At 32.6% G+C, this 17,278-nt stretch overlaps 2 protein-coding genes across 3 annotated transcripts; one reads left to right on the top strand and one right to left on the bottom strand.

Annotated features, from left to right (window-relative positions):
• Positions 1 to 5,958: 5,958 nt before the first annotated feature.
• On the bottom strand, positions 5,959 to 11,703 carry LOC107403497 (actin-related protein 2). 2 transcript variants are annotated; one of them, XM_016010386.4, is made up of 17 exons: positions 11,548 to 11,703; positions 11,343 to 11,462; positions 11,001 to 11,188; positions 10,619 to 10,729; positions 10,256 to 10,390; positions 10,051 to 10,122; positions 9,864 to 9,942; positions 9,502 to 9,551; positions 8,760 to 8,863; positions 8,581 to 8,649; positions 8,436 to 8,499; positions 8,102 to 8,170; positions 7,654 to 7,737; positions 7,426 to 7,484; positions 7,135 to 7,201; positions 6,561 to 6,644; positions 5,959 to 6,372 (listed from the first exon to the last, which is right to left on the bottom strand). In XM_016010386.4, the coding sequence occupies exons 3-17, from the start codon at positions 11,040 to 11,042 to the stop codon at positions 6,292 to 6,294; spliced, it is 1,170 nt and encodes a 389-aa protein (XP_015865872.1). In that variant the 5' UTR covers positions 11,043 to 11,188; positions 11,343 to 11,462; positions 11,548 to 11,703; the 3' UTR covers positions 5,959 to 6,291. The 2 variants fall into 2 exon arrangements, with proteins under 2 accessions (XP_015865872.1, XP_015865873.1); XM_016010387.4 differs by having other exon boundaries at positions 11,001 to 11,185.
• A 2,374-nt stretch (positions 11,704 to 14,077) lies between these two features.
• Positions 14,078 to 16,508, top strand: LOC107403496 (large ribosomal subunit protein eL8y). Its single transcript, XM_016010383.4, has 7 exons — positions 14,078 to 14,190; positions 14,389 to 14,439; positions 14,563 to 14,764; positions 15,552 to 15,721; positions 15,823 to 15,951; positions 16,048 to 16,140; positions 16,245 to 16,508. The coding sequence occupies exons 1-7, from the start codon at positions 14,188 to 14,190 to the stop codon at positions 16,374 to 16,376; spliced, it is 780 nt and encodes a 259-aa protein (XP_015865869.2). The 5' UTR covers positions 14,078 to 14,187; the 3' UTR covers positions 16,377 to 16,508.
• The last annotated feature ends 770 nt before the right edge of the window (positions 16,509 to 17,278 follow it).

Raw genomic sequence — 17,278 nt, 5'->3', positions numbered from 1 at the left:
CTAATGGAGATAATTAAAAAAAAAAAATCAACAGTGAAAATTTTTATACCATTAATTTGCCTTTTATCTTGTTAAATAATTCAAATCCCTGACACTGTAATTAAATTTAAATGATTGGAAGAGATTAGAAACATGGGTATGTTAAATGATTGATAATGGATTTTATTCTATATATGGGGAAAAACAGACCATGTGATCAATATTTAGCTGAATAGAAATGCTCAAAAGTCAGAACAAACAGATTGTTTTGCAACTTTTGGTATTATATGATTCTTTTTCCAGTCGGACATCCATTTTTATATATTTGAAAGAGAAGAGACCCAGATTGAAAATTATGAAGTGAGAAATGAAAGTGATATCTGGTAGTTGTGGCTGACTGGAAAAGGTGTTCCATAATTTTCATGGCACAGTCTTGCACACTAGTTAATGTAAACAGATGTTGAATGGATATGGTGAGGCCACTGGTCGTGGGACCTAATATAATTTCTAACACCAGACTAACAAGAAAATCTTGAGTCAGATAGAGAGAGAAAGTGGGAGATTATTTTTGTGAGGCTGGCATCCCATACTCTCCATAAGAAGGCTGAGGGGAGAGTTCAGTTCAACAGCTTTAGCAGAGGATCACGCATGGCAGGGCATGTGGGTCCCATGAGCTTCGTTGGTCGAGCTAGCTAGCTACACTCTTTGAGGCAAGGTTCAAAAGCTGTCAAGCTTTTTTCATAATTTTACAACATGATGCTTGGAACAAGTCTCAACAGCATGACGTTGGAAAGAGATACATTTTTTGACTAAATACTTCTGGTGTATCTTAGAGGAGTTCAAAAGTGGTGAGAAAGTCTCAATTAACTTGTAATGATGATTTTCATGGTGGAATTGTTCGTCAATGGAAAACCCCTTTGATTCTTGGTTTTTTGATTATTCTCTGGTTGTTGGAGTTTTCAAAATGATAAACTAGAGAAACAAGATTTGGGTTGCTTTATTTAATTCATTCTGTCACTAGTTGGCACGAAGAACAGTTTGTCTACTCCATTTGTATATTTGAAAAGCAGATCACAAGGAAACAAAAATAATAGTAATTCAAGTTTCAGCACACCAAATCTGTTATTTGTCACCCTTTTATTTGTTCACATTGAATTTCACTCTACGAAATTCGCATAACCATTATAGCTTTAAAACGGAGTTACTAGGAGAAGAAGCCAAACAGCTACGTGTGATAAGGAGCCAGAACAGCTATGTTTGGTTCTACTTTAGGCAAATATGATTCTTTAGGATGTTGCTTAATTTGGTGTCTTCTTGGCCCACAACAAAATAAAAAAATAATAAAAAAATTTTAAAAAAAAATGTGAACCAAACCTAACAGCTTCCTCCAAAATAAAACGGCAAAACAAAACCCTGACAGGAAACAGCTTTCACATATATACGTATTTCAAGATGAATGATATTTTATGTATATATCTATTCATAAGATATAGAGGATATAGAGGGTTTTATAATTTTATAACAGATTTTATAATTTTCTAATGATGGATTGAGATATAAAGGATTTTATAACCATAGGGGTTTCAGTAATTACCGATGAAAACTATGGTAATTTTTCCAGTAACTACAAATTGATTGTCATAGGTTTTATCGGTAATTACCGAAGGTCTTACGGTAATCAAATTTTTATACCCATTTGATAACTTTTTCATAACTTTTGGGATTTTTCCTTTTTAGGATCATTGAAGAAAGTATATTTTGCATATTGTTGCATTTAACACACGTTAAGGGACTTGTGGGCGCTAAAAAATTGGTAAAATGTGATTACCACAGGGATTTCGATAATTACCGATGAAACCTACGGTAATATTTTCAGCAAGAACAAATTGATTACCATAGGTTGTATCGGTAATTACTGAAGATCCTACGGTAATAATTTTTTTTGGGCAATTTGAGAACTTTTTTCGAACTTTTGAAATTTTTTCTCCTTAGGATCATTGAAGAATGTATATTTTGCATGTTGTTGCATTTAACACACATTAGGGGACTTGTGGAGGCAAAAAAATGGGTAAAATATGATTACCACAAGGGTTTCGGTAATTACTGATGAAACCTATGGTAATTTTTCTAGCAAAGACAAATTGATTACCGTAGGTTTCATTGGTAATTACCGAAGACCCTACAATAATCAAATTTTTTTGCCAATTTGATAACGTTTTCAGAATTTTTGGTGATTCCATTCACGGCTTCTCCGGCCTCCTTGACGCTGATTTTTCAAAAGAAACCTTGGCGAGCAACGTTAGAAACTTAAAAACACCCACAAATCCTAGTAGAATAGGAACAAAACCACCATTTGCTAATGATCCAGATTCTTTCGATCCATCATTCAAGTATTTTTGAAGCAGCAGAGAAGAAACAACCACAAGTGAGAAGGTAAAAGCATTTCGATACTTGTAGAAATAAAAGCGGGATTGAAGATGGGCATCGTTGAGCATTAGCCTGAAGATCTGAGCATTGCTTTCTTTGAACTCAAACTTGTTGTCTTTAGATTTGGTCCTCTTTCTAATCTCAGCATTGGTTTTTTATGAGAACCCAGAAGCCAAATCGGAAGAACCATAAAAGGTTTTCTTATATTAAATCTAAAATAAAGGACATACAGGTTTTTTAAATTTTTTTTAAAAATGTAATGGATATTAAAGGGCAAAAAAGAAAAAGTTGAGTTGACTGACGAAGGAGTATATATCATCATAGCCCTTCTAAAAAGGATATTGGGTCAAATTCCCAAAAAAACCTAAGGACACCAAAAGTAGAGATATTGCTAGATCTCCCCATCCACGCCCCGGCCCCTTTCTTGAGGTGCAATTGCATGTTACAAAGGATTTTTCTTCTTTTTTTTTTTTTTTTCAATGGCAATCAGTACAGAGCTATAAATATAATGTGTCCAGATTATGTTCCTAGAGTCCAATCTTATGCCTAATCAAGGGCTCCTAGTACTTTGTTTTGTTTTTGGTGAAGGAAATAGATTATTAAAGCAGTGTTTATTTCCGATTCAAATTGATGTAAAGTAAAAAAATCTGGCAAACCAGTTGTGAAGCTCTAAATCTAACTAAATTAAGGTTCAATCTGCTAATGGAGCCTTAGTCATTTGACAAATAGAAAATAAACCAAAAAAAAATCTATACATATATGTATATATATATATTGCTCTTCTAAAAAAATTGGAGTTCAAAGAAGGAAGAGCATCAATTTTCTTTTGTTAAAAACCAGCAGAAATATGCAGGTAAACGAGGTGATTTGCAAGTAGACCAAAAACAATGTTTGCTAATACCAGACAGGTCACATTGTAGATACAACTCTTTCTCGAATTGTAATAACGTCTAACTTGAACGAACACAAAACCTGTTGAAAGAGAAAGAGAGAGAAATTGGCTTTTGGATTTTGCAGTTCAAATTGGTCCCAAATTAAGGCGTGATATGACGTACGGATTGAAGACGAAGTCAATTTGGATCCATTTGTATATACCATACAAGACCTCCACACCCCAACCATGCATTATTATATGAGAATTAAGGACGTTTAATTTCCTTCGAACCCCACATCATAAAATCAAGCCAAGGGATCGAAGTTATAAATCATGAATCTCTTGACCCAAAAAATATCAAAAATTCATTCTCCATATTATCCTGTTTTCATTGCTTTTAATAATGAAGAGGCCCATTATATATATATATATATATATATATAACATATAATATAAAACTATGCAATCTTCGGCAGCACGCATGCTTGATTGCTTGATACTCAATCGCGATATCACTCGTACATAATATCATAATGTAAAACTCGTACATTTCCCATTTATCCAAACGAAGAGAAGTACATTGCAATTCTTCCAGCAATATATATATATATATATATATTTGTATATTACTATTCATGCATTTGTTCATTATCTATATGATTGGACTCTCTATAGTTTATAGCATGCTTCCGCAATCACATTTTGACTTCTTGTGGTTTTTAAAGGCAAAAAGTAGAGCCTATATGAACCCATCAACCTTGAGGTTTTGCTCTTTCACTGGCCTATAATTACATGTATGCCTGGAAGCCCTGAAACATGAGCATGAGTCCATGACTAATGACTTCCATTGAGGATTTTTTTTTTTTTTTTTTTTTTGATAAAAGACTAATGGCTTCCATGGAAATCTCTGTTTCTGTCCATTTCTCAATTGGTTTTGCTTAATATACTCGCAAACAAGATAATTCATATCATTGTTTGCATGGGGTAAATGTTTTTGTGGGCTGCACCAAAAAAAAAAAAAAAGAAAAAAAAAAGGGCTTTTAAGGTCTAATTCATCATGTAGCTTTCAACTCCTTTAAGGGACTACCTAAATATGCAGGCCAAAATTAGGCAAAAATAAATTCATAATTTAAAAGGAAATCCAGAAAATAAAAAGCCGTACTATGATATGATTTTAGTTAATTAGAATAAAAAACCATGCTACTGCATCTACATGTGCCAAGAAAAAACATAATCAATTGGTAAATGAATGTAGTGAAGGCTGTTATTAAACGTAATTAAGAATTATGATTCCACATGATGCTCGCTTTCCACTGCTGGCTTTACTTTCTAGTCTGGACTCGGTAGGAGTTGGACCCCGTATTCCTTTTCATATGATGCCTGCCGAGCTCGAAATAACTTTGGAATGTTTGTTCCATGGTGTGATAAGCTACCCTAATTTCTATACGTGAAGCCTAGGAGGCGCCTGCTGTTTCACACATTTTAATCATAATAACATGATGATGATCATGATGGTGATGGTGATCAAGTCAGAGTGTGTGTGTGTGTGTGTGTGTTATTGGCAATTTTTTATTTTTTATTTTTTATTTTTAGCTCATTTTATACATGGAGGACTACTTTTGAAATTTTTAGGGAGGTTTTGATGGGGTTCAAACTTTTATGACTTCTAATTCCGCCAATAATAATAATAATCTAAACGAACCAAACTCAACCAAACGTAGAAAAAATTTACATATTGCTTTTTGTACATACATATATATATATATATATATATCTGTATATATGGAGTTCCTGGGTCGATGCAAACGAAAGGTTTTTGAATATATATGTTTTTTAAAATTTTGTAATTATACTTTAGAAAATAAATATATATATATATATATATTGAAATAGGCGGCACTGTAGATATATATTTATATTTTTTAATAAAAAAGACATCTACTATAATATTATAGGCATCAAGTCAAAATTTTATGATAGGCATATTATAAATATAATAGGATTTATCACTTTATTACAACATTTAACCTCACAGATATAATAGTTGAATGAATTTTTTGAGGTTAAAAATTTTGTTTAATGCTAATAGTTACCTAAATATGAGATGACAAAGTGAATGTTAGTTGGGATGTAAGAAGGGAGAAGCAGAAGAATCTCTCAGGGCTGAAGAGACACATTCCCAAAAACCCTCTAAACTGTAATTTTTCAAAGCAGGAGATCCCATGCCATGCCTTGGAGTTGGATCTTTCTACAAATTAACACTTTGTGTTCATTACTCACTCTTCTCATGCCGCAGCCTACTGCCTGCTTAATATTTTATATCCAAAAGGACCACTCTCTTCCTCTCCCAAAAACTCTCCAATATTAATTAATTTATAGGATACATTTTCAGGTCCCCGAAGCTTATATCATGTGTAAAAAATTCTTATACACACTAATAAGTCATTCAATAATCGAATATGTACCATATTTTGTGAGAATCACATTCTATGTTCATATTAATTAAACCTTATGTTGAGTGTACGGCTTCTCTAATTTGAATAGGAGCCAGAACAGCTATGTATATGATTCTTTAGGATGTTGCTTCATTTGGTCTCTTCTTGGCCAACAACAAAATGAAAAAAAATGTCAACCAAACCTAACAGCTTCCTCCAAAATAAAATGGCAAAATAAAGCCCTGACAAGAAAACAGCTTTCATATATATACGTATTTCAATATGAATGACATTTTATGTATATCTATTCATATGTCTATAAATGTGTCAATATAAACACCACTCATAAAATCAAACTGAAAGTTGGAAACCTCACTATGCCCTAATAACATAATTTCAATAAGGAATATATAGTATAATTTCCACTTTTGTCGCATTTTTCAACTAGCATCATAAACATCCACCAGTGTCCTCATAAACTAAAACGATGGTAGATATCTCCGTAACTTTGCCCCTCACGCTTGTGCTTGAAAGTTACAGTTGAAACAACCAAGTGGAAGACAACCTATGTAGAATTTATGCCTGGCCACACTTGCTTAGACAAGCAACTCCTTCTTCTAGATAATCTTCCCTGCTAATCCAGAACTCAGGTGCATCCTGCATGTATAAACCACAATATCAAATTTCTTAAATGATTTCCAAATATAGACATCGGATGTAGGAAGAATATAGAGAGATTAAATGAACATCTCAAGAGTATTAATTGTGTTGAATCCGGTGATATACCATATTCATTATACAGAATATGAGCCTCTAAACTGGAGAGAATTAATAATTACATGTACCTTCATAATTCCAGCAAGTACTGCACCACCTAGATAAACCATGTGCTTTCTACGAGGTGGATCTTCGATGCGCAGTCTCAATTTCTGTTCAGTACAAGAAACATATGTAAAGATTTGAAGACAGACAGATCCCAGTTCTTTTTTATTTGATCAGCAGATTGAGTTCAACCTAAATTGAGATTTCAAACTCAGGATGGCCCTGTTTCCTAACCATCTCCTATTTTCCCGAACAGATTGTCACTAAAGGATTTGGAGAGCTAGATAACTTTCTCTTCGTTTAAAATTAAGGATTAGTCCAACCCCCAATTTTTCAGAAATAGGATGCAAAAAAGAAATATAGTAATTTAGTAATATCCTACAAATAAATATACCAGTCTATAATCTAGACAGATACATGCCTACGTACGTTTATAGTATAATGTTTCATGAACCCACCATATTCAATAATTGTTCATAACCAAAATAGAATTCTGTAAAAATGTTCACAACCTATGACCTAATATTTCATATTTTCCCAAAGCTTTTACTTCTCTTTCCAATCTACGAGACTACAACAAACAAACTAAGATCTTACCTTCAAACCATCTTTGTTGCCCTTCAAAACAACGTCAAGATAGCGATCCAGTATCTCTTTCTCCAATCTGAAGAAACATAGATAATTTTTTATCAGACTTATAAGAGTGCAAGCATAATTACTATAAAACAAGAATAGCCACAAAAAATAACACGCCCATAGGATAACAAGTACTTTATGCCAAGCATAACAGAAACTTGACATACACATCTACAATAAAACTAGATAAAACTACTTCACATAAGAAAAACCCGATCTGATTTTATGCCAATAGAGGTTAAAAAAATTTACCGACTAGGTAGTCCAGGATACATTGTGCTCCCTCCACTTAAAACTATATGCTGGTAAAGCTGTAAAATATCATTTTCATTAAAACTTCGAAACAGATTAATACAAAAACGTATAGTTCCACAGAATACCATATTGATGCATTAGTATAATTGTATAATCAAGTTGCACCTCCTTGCTAGTCTTTTTATACAACATCAATATTACTAAAACAAACACATATAAAATTACCATCATCCGATTGTCAATATCCATTTCTTGAATGCAACGAAACACCATATCAGCCATTCCATCACCTTCAACATCTATGAGTTCCTGTGCAAGGGAAGCAGCAGTGAGTATTAAGAAACTATCAACCATCATTGTTTAAAACTTATATGAAGACCAAAATTTTCTTCAAAACCAGCAATATAGGTCCTCAAATTACTCTTCTAAGATGATAGTTGCATTTCATTAGAGACTTCAACATGAATTCATTTGTTTAAAGGAAAAACCAGAGTCAAATTTACTTGAGATAATGTAATTGGAATTCAACGACAGAGTATAGCTACATGCATAATTAATAGGACAAACCAATGAGTTTACATAAAAGTAACCACTTGCATACCAACCAGTATCTAGATTGTTGCACCGAAAAAACAGAGATTAGGAAACAGAAGGAAAAAAAGAACAGGCTTACTGGAGTAAAAAGAGCCTCAGGAGCCTGGAATCGTTCAGTGCCAACTTTAATGACCCTTCCATCTGGCAGCTGATTAAAAGAACCCATCTTAATGAATTATTTTGCAAGTGTATGGTACTTGATCTAGGAAAATAGTGTGATAAACAGGAACCAAAAGGAAAACAACAGAAATCATATCCTTAACGACAAAAATACCCAACACGTACAATTGGACATGATAAATAGATAATGGCTACCCCTAACTGTGGGGTCTTATTCAGGCAATGTTTAACTGAAAATTGGATACCAAACATTCAGAAATGGCAGAGTGGAAATTAACAAAGAAATTACTTACAGTGTAATTCTTCACAAGGATAGTGGTCTCAAGTCCCAATTGATACTCCCTCTTGTAATCATAACTGCACAAAAATGGACATCATAATCCAAGCAGTGCTACAAGCTCCAGAGCATTTTAATATAGTACAAGATTGTTTGTTTACCTAATATAGCAGAGCTTCTCCTTGATTTCCCTTACAGTCTCAAAATCAGCTGTCCTATTCATTGCATACCTTCAGGAAAAAGAATCATAATTTTTAGTACGAAAGCAGTTTCAGTTAAAAAACCAAACACCGTACCATCACATTTGTTTTACCAATGAGTTTTAGAAATAGTTCCTCACCCTCTCCGAGAAAGCAAATCAACAAGATATGAGGTTATATGCCGACCAGCTACATTCATTCGCTTTGTAAGATGAGGGAATGAGTAGCCATCAACAACTGGAACCTGAAATGTTTGAGTAAATATGTCAGAATTACATAGGTCCTAATTTGTAGCTTCTCAATACTATAACTCTTTTAACTTCAAAATTCTATACTGCATTACTACTAACTGACCATTTTATAAAGCAAATTATAACATAACCAAGCTGTTTACTGTATATCAAAACTTTAAGCAAAAGGCCACATAGAATATACAAAACTCATGCTTAGGGCCACATCTGAAGTTTCTATTTGAAAAAGCTACCTATCATTAAGAGAATGCTACATAAAACAAGTCCTACTTTAAGTTCCTCTAAATAAATAAAAAGATTTAGGAAGACAGAAAGCACAGACGGCGAAATCAACTTTTTCAGTGCCTAAGGAAAATGCACTAGTCAATCGTATAACCAATAATAGTAGTGAAAATTGAAATACTCCTCATCAGTTTCAAGAAGACAGTTCAAGAGGTAGAGAAGAATGAAAAGAAGAGAGATTTTATTCAAAATTCTACATAACTGCACTTAATATGGTGATTTCAATTCAGCACAACATCCAAAGAACAAATTAGCCAGAGTTAATAAATGCAATAATTAGTTTTAATACCATACAAGTTACTGACTCTGCACATTTAAAGTCATATAGAAATAGTTCTAAGAACTTTACCACATGAGTTACACCATCACCAGAGTCGATAACTAATCCAGTCAACAAACCTGTGAGAAGTCGAGAAATGTTAAAGACAGGATACATGTATATGAGAGAGTGTGTTGTGTGATTATCTGCATGTATAAAGGTTATGGTAGCAATAATAATAGTTGTAGCAGGCTCTCTAACGGTATCAATACGTACAGTTACAAACAGGCAAGTTTGGCAAGCCACAACAAGTGGTTTCATTCTTCATTTCTATTATTTTGTGAGACTCAGGAGAGGAAAAGAAGATTGAGGGGGAAGGGTATTTGAATAAGTACAAAAAATACAAGGAGAAAAATATATAATAAATAACCTTTAATCATCTTTTTAAGCACCTTGAGCATACAATGTCAAAACAGCTTGGATTTGTATGAACACACCCGCAAAATTGTATTTCTCAAACATTGTCTCAACCTGCAAAGTCAATCATGGCTAATCATGAGGTTTCAAATATGTTATTATTCAGCACATCAACACCGCACAAAATTAATAATGGTACAAAATTCTAAAAAGCAGAATCACCATTTTTTCTCGGTTCTTTGAAGGATTGAGAGGTGGGTCCGTGAGTAAAATCTTACATTCTGTTGGATCAATCTGATTTAAAAAAAAAAAAAAAAAAAAAAAAAAAAAAAAAAAAACCCATTACCATTATGGTAGAATTATATTGAGAAACAAATAAGATTGAAATTACAGACTGCAATATAATTGGAAGCACTAGAAAGTTTACTTTTAGTTCATTGAAAAATGCATGGTCCCACACATGACCCATGTCATCCCAGTTTTGCACAATACCATTGTTAACAGGATAAGATATATCTAGTTGATGTCGCAGTTCTGCACAACCTTCTCCAACAACAATATCCTAAATGAACCAAAGACCCATTAGAAATCAATAAACAACAGAAAAGGTAATTAATTCATAAATTATATGGTCATGCTAATAACAAGAAGCTTAATATTAAAATTTATACATGTATTAGTAAGAACAAGAATACATTAAAAGACCAAATATTGATCATATTTCAAAAACATGCGTCTTAATTACGACTTAGTTATTGCAATAAACAAAATATGAAACCATAAATTTCACCTTGAGTTCCTGTTCCATGAGTGATTCTTCATACCGCAGCATAGGCCTTCCAACCACACAAGGAAACACTGACGTGGGGAAGTTTTCTCCAGCAAACCCACATTTCACATACTGCATTTCGGTAAATCGCAATTTTACAAAGTCCCAAAATATACCAAACTATTATGAAAAAGAAGAGGCATGGAGAAAATTGGATTTCCTCATGTGGGCTGTGCAAAATTTATGTGGCAAATTCATATAAACCAAGGCTCAGTTTCAACAAAGAGGGGGTGATCATTTGGTGAATCTATTGAACCACCACAAGTAATAACAAGAGGAAAAATGTTTTACACCAAAAAAAAAAAAAAAAAAAATTGAGACTTGAAGAGACAAAAAGAATTACCCCGGTGCCATTATCGCAGACTACAACTTTTCTGTTGTCCATGTTGTGCTTCTACCGTAGCTAACGGTAACTGCTTTATTCTTCCTAATGCTGCTTCATCTACCAGTTCTCATTTCTTTCAACCCCAGAAGTGCGTCCGAATGCAGGAAAATAATGGGCCTTTTTTTTTTTTTGTTGTTTGGTTGCTGCTGAATTTGACCAATTTAGACAGATAATAAGGGGAAAAAAAAAAAATCTCAAAAACCAAAATGGAAAAATCACCCGAAAGCATGTTTTCCAACAGTGCATAGATCCAGATTCAAACAAAAGTAAAATTAAAATAAATAAAATAAAATAAAAAACCTTTCAATAACCCTTCATTCAGAAGCACAACTTAAACACTCATTCACCAGTTTTCCATCGGTTCACATATCCAGATTCAGACCCAAATGAATACCACCCTTCCCTTTCCTGCTAATATGCCTTTATTCACAAGCAAAATCATCACAAAACGATTCAAATTAAACAAATACTAAAATCAAATATATATATATATATATATACGTACCTCAATGCAGTGCGATACTAGGAAAAGAAGAAGACCGGAGTAAGAGCCCAAGAGCAGAGAAAGGGATGACTTATGCTTTCATAAATTGCACTTGCACCATCTTCTTTCGGAAAAGTATTAACAATATTAAAAATAATGTTAAATTAATTAATCATTCCCATTTGATTCAAAAAGTTGATGAAAAATATACATTTTGTTTTTAATGTTATTAGAAGTATTAAAATTTTATTAACTATTTTTATTTTAAATATCTTATAATTTCGTTTTTATATTAAAAAAATACTTTTTATTTTCTTTTTTTTCGGGAGACAACAGAAATACTTTTATTTATTTATTTACGAAAAAAAAAAAAAACACTACTTTTTAGTTGCATAAAAAACCTACTTTTTTGTTATTACATTATTTATTTCTGTTACTTCAATCATAATCCTGGACCTATAATTAATGATTTATTTATTTTATTATATTCCGTTTGGGTAATTAGTAAGCAATATATCTTCTTATGATCAAAAAATAAATAGATATGTACTCCTTACGATTACTAGTCTACTCTATTCTCCTATGAATCCATGAAAATTATTAAAGAAAAAAGAAAAAAATCAAAAAACAAATTGAAATAAAGTAATTCTTAAATGTGAATCAAGTAACCCAAGTGATCATTCACCAAAAGGGGAAAAAAAAAAATGTAACTTAAGTGATCAATTGAACCTTTTTTAGATGAACAAAGAATAGTGCTTATATATATTTATGAATATATGTTTTTCATTTTATTTTATTTCTGGTAATGATCTATGTTTTTCAAATAATTTACTCTCTAGTGTCATGTTAGCAAACCTACTTTTATGTTTTTTATTTTTTTTTTTATTATTTTTTTTGTTTGTAATATTGCTAAAATCACTTTGATCCTGTTGCAAAAGGCAAATTTCTCAATGATAAAATTTTAAAAGTTTTAAATTGTCATTGAAAGTAAAGGTGCTCATGGTAGAAACCAATCTATTTTGTCACTGATTAATCCAATTTAACTACTAATTGATTTAGTAATTTTTAATCAAATTCAAGTTGTTTTCAACATTAAATCTCATCTAATCTAATTTGATAGTATTTGAGTTGGTTTAAATTGAATGGTTAATTTATAATTGTATTTGAACTTGGTTAGTAAACTTTTGGTTTCTGAATTTTAGATATTATATAGTTGAAATTTTAAATTTTGGACATTTTTTTCTTGTACAAAATAGATAAATTTCTTTGTTAAAATCTCTTAACATTTAAAAAAATGAAAAGTATTATTTTTAGAATAAAATAAATAAAACAAAATTGATTAATATGATATATCAATAACAACTAATTTTTTTTAACTGAATAATGAAAATCAATATAAATAACACAAAAAGAACATAATTTATTAATTATTTTTTAAATATATTTTATTAATTGTTTACATTTTAATCGAGTTGGTTTGAATTAATTTAATTGATTATTGTTTTTGAAATCAATCCAAATAGAAATGATTATTGGTTTTCAAATTTTGAAAAAAGAAACTTTAGTTACATTTAAAATTAACTTTATTCAGTTCCTATTAAATTATTTTAACAAAATACTCTTCTTCTTCATAAATTTTATTTTTTTCCAACATTTGGGCAACGATACAATGAAAAAATATACTGAGATACAAGGTTTGTCCTTGGCCTTATGTTGGTGCCTCTAGTGGCTAATTGTTCAACTACTTTATTGATTTTATTTTTTTCTAAGGAAATGGAATTAAAAAAACAAGAACAACAATTGCAAAATTCTACCAGTGGAGGAATGCAGCTGGTGCTAGAGTCACTTGCAGATTCGAGGACTGATTGTGATGATTCTAATCATCGCTCATTGTGATGGAGCAGAGAATTTAGAATAATAATAATAATAATAATAATAATAATATAAAATAAACAAAATGAAGTAAAGAATGAGAGGATATTTTGGTAAATATATTAACAAGGGAACTATGTATGGTTGGTTTGGAATTGTAAAAAGAAATATTTTTTTAAATCAAATAATCCAATTAGCATGAAGTAACCAATTCAAATAAGCTGGATTAAAGTGAACTGGTTAATTTGCTCAGTTTTAATTTTATTTTTTTTTTGCAAACCCATACTTGAAAGATGGGTTAGATGTTGACTTATAATTGTTTTGTCTCCTTGGTTACTAAAAACACAGTTTAAATTCATGGGAGATTAAAACTCCATCAACTTTTAAAAAATATATTAAAAATATATGAATTTGTAGATATATTACATACTTAGCCACAAAAAGTAAATAGATATAACACACAAAATAATGTGTAATTTTTAAATATTTTTTGTAAAAAAAAAAAAAAGTTAAAAATGTTTATGTGAACATTTAGAATCTGGTTCAATAATAGAAATTAGAAAGTCCAAATTTGTAACAATTCTGGCAATTAGGCGGGCCTAATAATTGGGCTCAACAATCAGGCCAATTTCGGGCCCTTGGACTGATCTATCTAACCAATCGGGTCGTCTTATAGATCCAAAACTTCAATGCCTAGGACGAACTATATAACAAGTTTAGGGTTTTTGCCCCTGCCGTTGCTAGGGTTAGAGGGAACTCCATTACAGGTTCAACCACAGTCTGCGAAAAATGGTGAGCTCAGCTCTACGGCTTCTCTTCTTCATCTTCTTAATCAGAGCTTCGTCTTTCATCATTTTGCATGTGCTTCTGTTATGTTGTTCATTTTGTTCTGTTCTCAATCGAATCCACTTAGGGTCTTTTCCATTGTTTATCGTTCGTGATTTCATTGGGTTCTTATTTTTTTTTATGATTTGTTTGAAAACTCTGTAGGCTCCAAAAAGAGGCGTAAAAGCTCCAGTTGCAGCGGCGAAGAAGAAGCCGGTAACTATTTTTTAAAAAAGATTACTCTTTTTTTTTTTTTTGGCCCTTTTATGTTATTTATTTTTACTATATTCGAAATGGTTTGTGATTTGCGTATTTTCGCTGTTTTCTTTCTATCTTTAGGAGAAGGTGGTGAACCCTCTGTTCGAGAAGCGTCCGAAGCAGTTTGGGATTGGAGGTGCATTGCCTCCGAAAAGGGATCTGACCCGATTCGTGAAGTGGCCCAAGACTGTTCAAATTCAGAGGAAGAGGAGGATCCTCAAGCAGAGATTGAAGGTCCCACCGGCTTTGAACCAGTTCACCAAGACCCTTGACAAGAACCTCGGTATGAGACATACTTCTAGGTGGTTTTTTTTTTTTTTTTTTCCCCCTCACTTTACTTTTAATCCTCCTCTATATAGTAAAAATTGGTCCTTGTATTATATATAACCAACATCTTAGCCATTAAAGTTTATTTGGTTATCATGTGGAGCTTATTTTAATGAAAAGTTCACACAACGTTGTTCATGGATATGAAATGATGCTTAGTTTGTATTCTGTCTGAATAAAATTCTAGATGGGGAAGTAAGATTTATGTTCGGACTTATTCTAAGACCATGTTTATATTTCGGTTTGTTTGTTTTATGCACATCTTAATAGAGCGAGTGAGAATCTCGTCTATTGCTTAGAGATAATGGAATGCAATATGATGCGTGATGCAATACCTTCAACTTGATAAATCATTACCAATTAGTTGACAGCATTTTGCTGATGTTATGGTTTCCCTTGTGCTGTCTGTTGCCTGAAGTTGTTCTCTCTTAGGATGTTTGTTACCTATTCAGAGTATTGGAGATGAAGGCTGCCAAAGTTCTTATAGGGTACTTGAACAGAATCCCTGATGTCATTCTTTTGAAGGATAGTACGAAGAAAACCTATGCCAATTAGTTTTCTGCATTTTTGTGATGTGATGGTTTCCCCTGTGCTATCTGTTGCCTGAAGTTGTTCTCTGTTTGGATTTTTTTAGTATATTATGCATAAATGCATCTATTTTCAGTTATTTCTTAAGCTATATTTGTTTCGACTTGTATAAAAATACCTGATTTGTAATGTTCTTTTTTTAAATCCATGCGTAGCAACGAGCCTGTTCAAGATGCTTCTCAAGTACAGGCCTGAGGACAAAGCTGAAAAGAAAGAGCGTCTCCTAAAGAGGGCTCAGGCTGAGGCTGACGGAAAATCTGTTGAAGCTAAGAAGCCCATTGTCGTAAAATATGGTCTCAACCATGTGACTTACCTTATCGAGCAGGTCTTTTAATTGCTTTGTCATGCATTGATGTCCCCTCTGACCTATTTCTCTCAGCAATTGAACATTTTTTTGAGCCTTTTGAAATGCATTTTTTCCCACAGAACAAGGCCCAGCTGGTGGTTATTGCACATGATGTTGACCCAATAGAGCTGGTTGTCTGGCTTCCAACCTTGTGCAGGAAGATGGAAATCCCATACTGCATTGTGAAGGGAAAGTCACGCTTGGGATCGGTAATTACTGAAACACTCTGGATTCATGGGGTCTTTTTCTTCTGTAGTTAGATTTATGGACTGAACACCAAGTAAACATACTTTTTATATTCCCAGATTGTCCATAAGAAAACTGCATCAGTGTTGTGCTTGACAACAGTCAAGAATGAGGATAAGATGGAGTTCAGCAAGATCTTAGAGGCTATTAAGGTGACTAACTGTTTCGTAACAGTTTACTTTGGGTCTGATGTTTCTATTTATACTATTATTGGTAGCTTTATCTCATTTCTAATGTTTCTTTGTGGTGGTTTCAGGCCAACTTCAACGACAAGTATGACGAGTACAGGAAAAAGTGGGGCGGTGGAATCATGGGTTCCAAGTCTCAGGCCAAAAGTAGGGCGAAAGAAAAGGTCCTTGCTAAAGAAGCTGCTCAGAGGATGACTTAAATTTTGGTTGTTTTAAACTTTTTGTTAACTTAGAATGGTACCAGCTGAGCTTTGTTACACATTTATTGTTTTTCGGATAAACAGCGGAAATTTTTTATTTCCTTTCAAATATATCCAGTGTTTGAACTCAAAGCTACCTTGCCGGTCTAGTTGATTTTGTGTTTTTAGACTTCAAATGTTGTGCATTTTTCCTGTAGAAGTTGCATGACCACCATTTTGTAGTTCTTATTGCCCTTTACTTAGCAATTCAGTTTGAGCTTGACCTTCAGATGGAATGTAGCATTCGGTCGGCACATACATTTTTATTTTTTTATTTGGCAATTCTAATGTGCTATGTTTTGCAAAATTTCCACCGTTAAGAGGAAGTGGATACCTTTGGAATGGGTCTCGTATTATGTATTTTTTTAACAAAAGTAATTTTCAGTGAAAAAAAAAAAAAAAGTGAAAGAAGGTACTGACTCATCATCTTGAAAGGCTTTTTAAGTGCAGATGGGTTAATGATTCTCGCACACGTGCCTTTTACAGTTTTCTTTTAGTATTAATATGAATGGAAGAATATATGTATCTTATTGTGAGTGCCAAATACATCAGCAAAGGGATACAGCTTACGTCTTGTTTCAACGTCATCCTGGTTGGGCCATTTGGGTCCCTAATTATTCAGGCAAACTCCACGTTTTAACTACCAAATACCCGGCAATATTACTCATAAAGCCAAGTATCTCGCCCCATTTTCTTACCATCGTTTCCTTTCTCTTTCCTTTTTGGATTTGCTTAAAATATATATATGCCTTATTCTTATACTTTTATAAATACTTTAGATTTCAATTTATTTGGCAATATGTGTATGGTTGGGTAATCAATTGATGGTTTAATCTAAATGTATTGATTAATTATGTCGGATA

This window comes from Ziziphus jujuba, chromosome 9 (genome assembly GCF_031755915.1).
Source record: "Ziziphus jujuba cultivar Dongzao chromosome 9, ASM3175591v1".
NCBI lineage: Eukaryota > Viridiplantae > Streptophyta > Magnoliopsida > Rosales > Rhamnaceae > Ziziphus > Ziziphus jujuba.
Note: the sequence above shows the minus strand (reverse complement) of the source record. Positions and strands in the feature narration are given on the sequence as shown.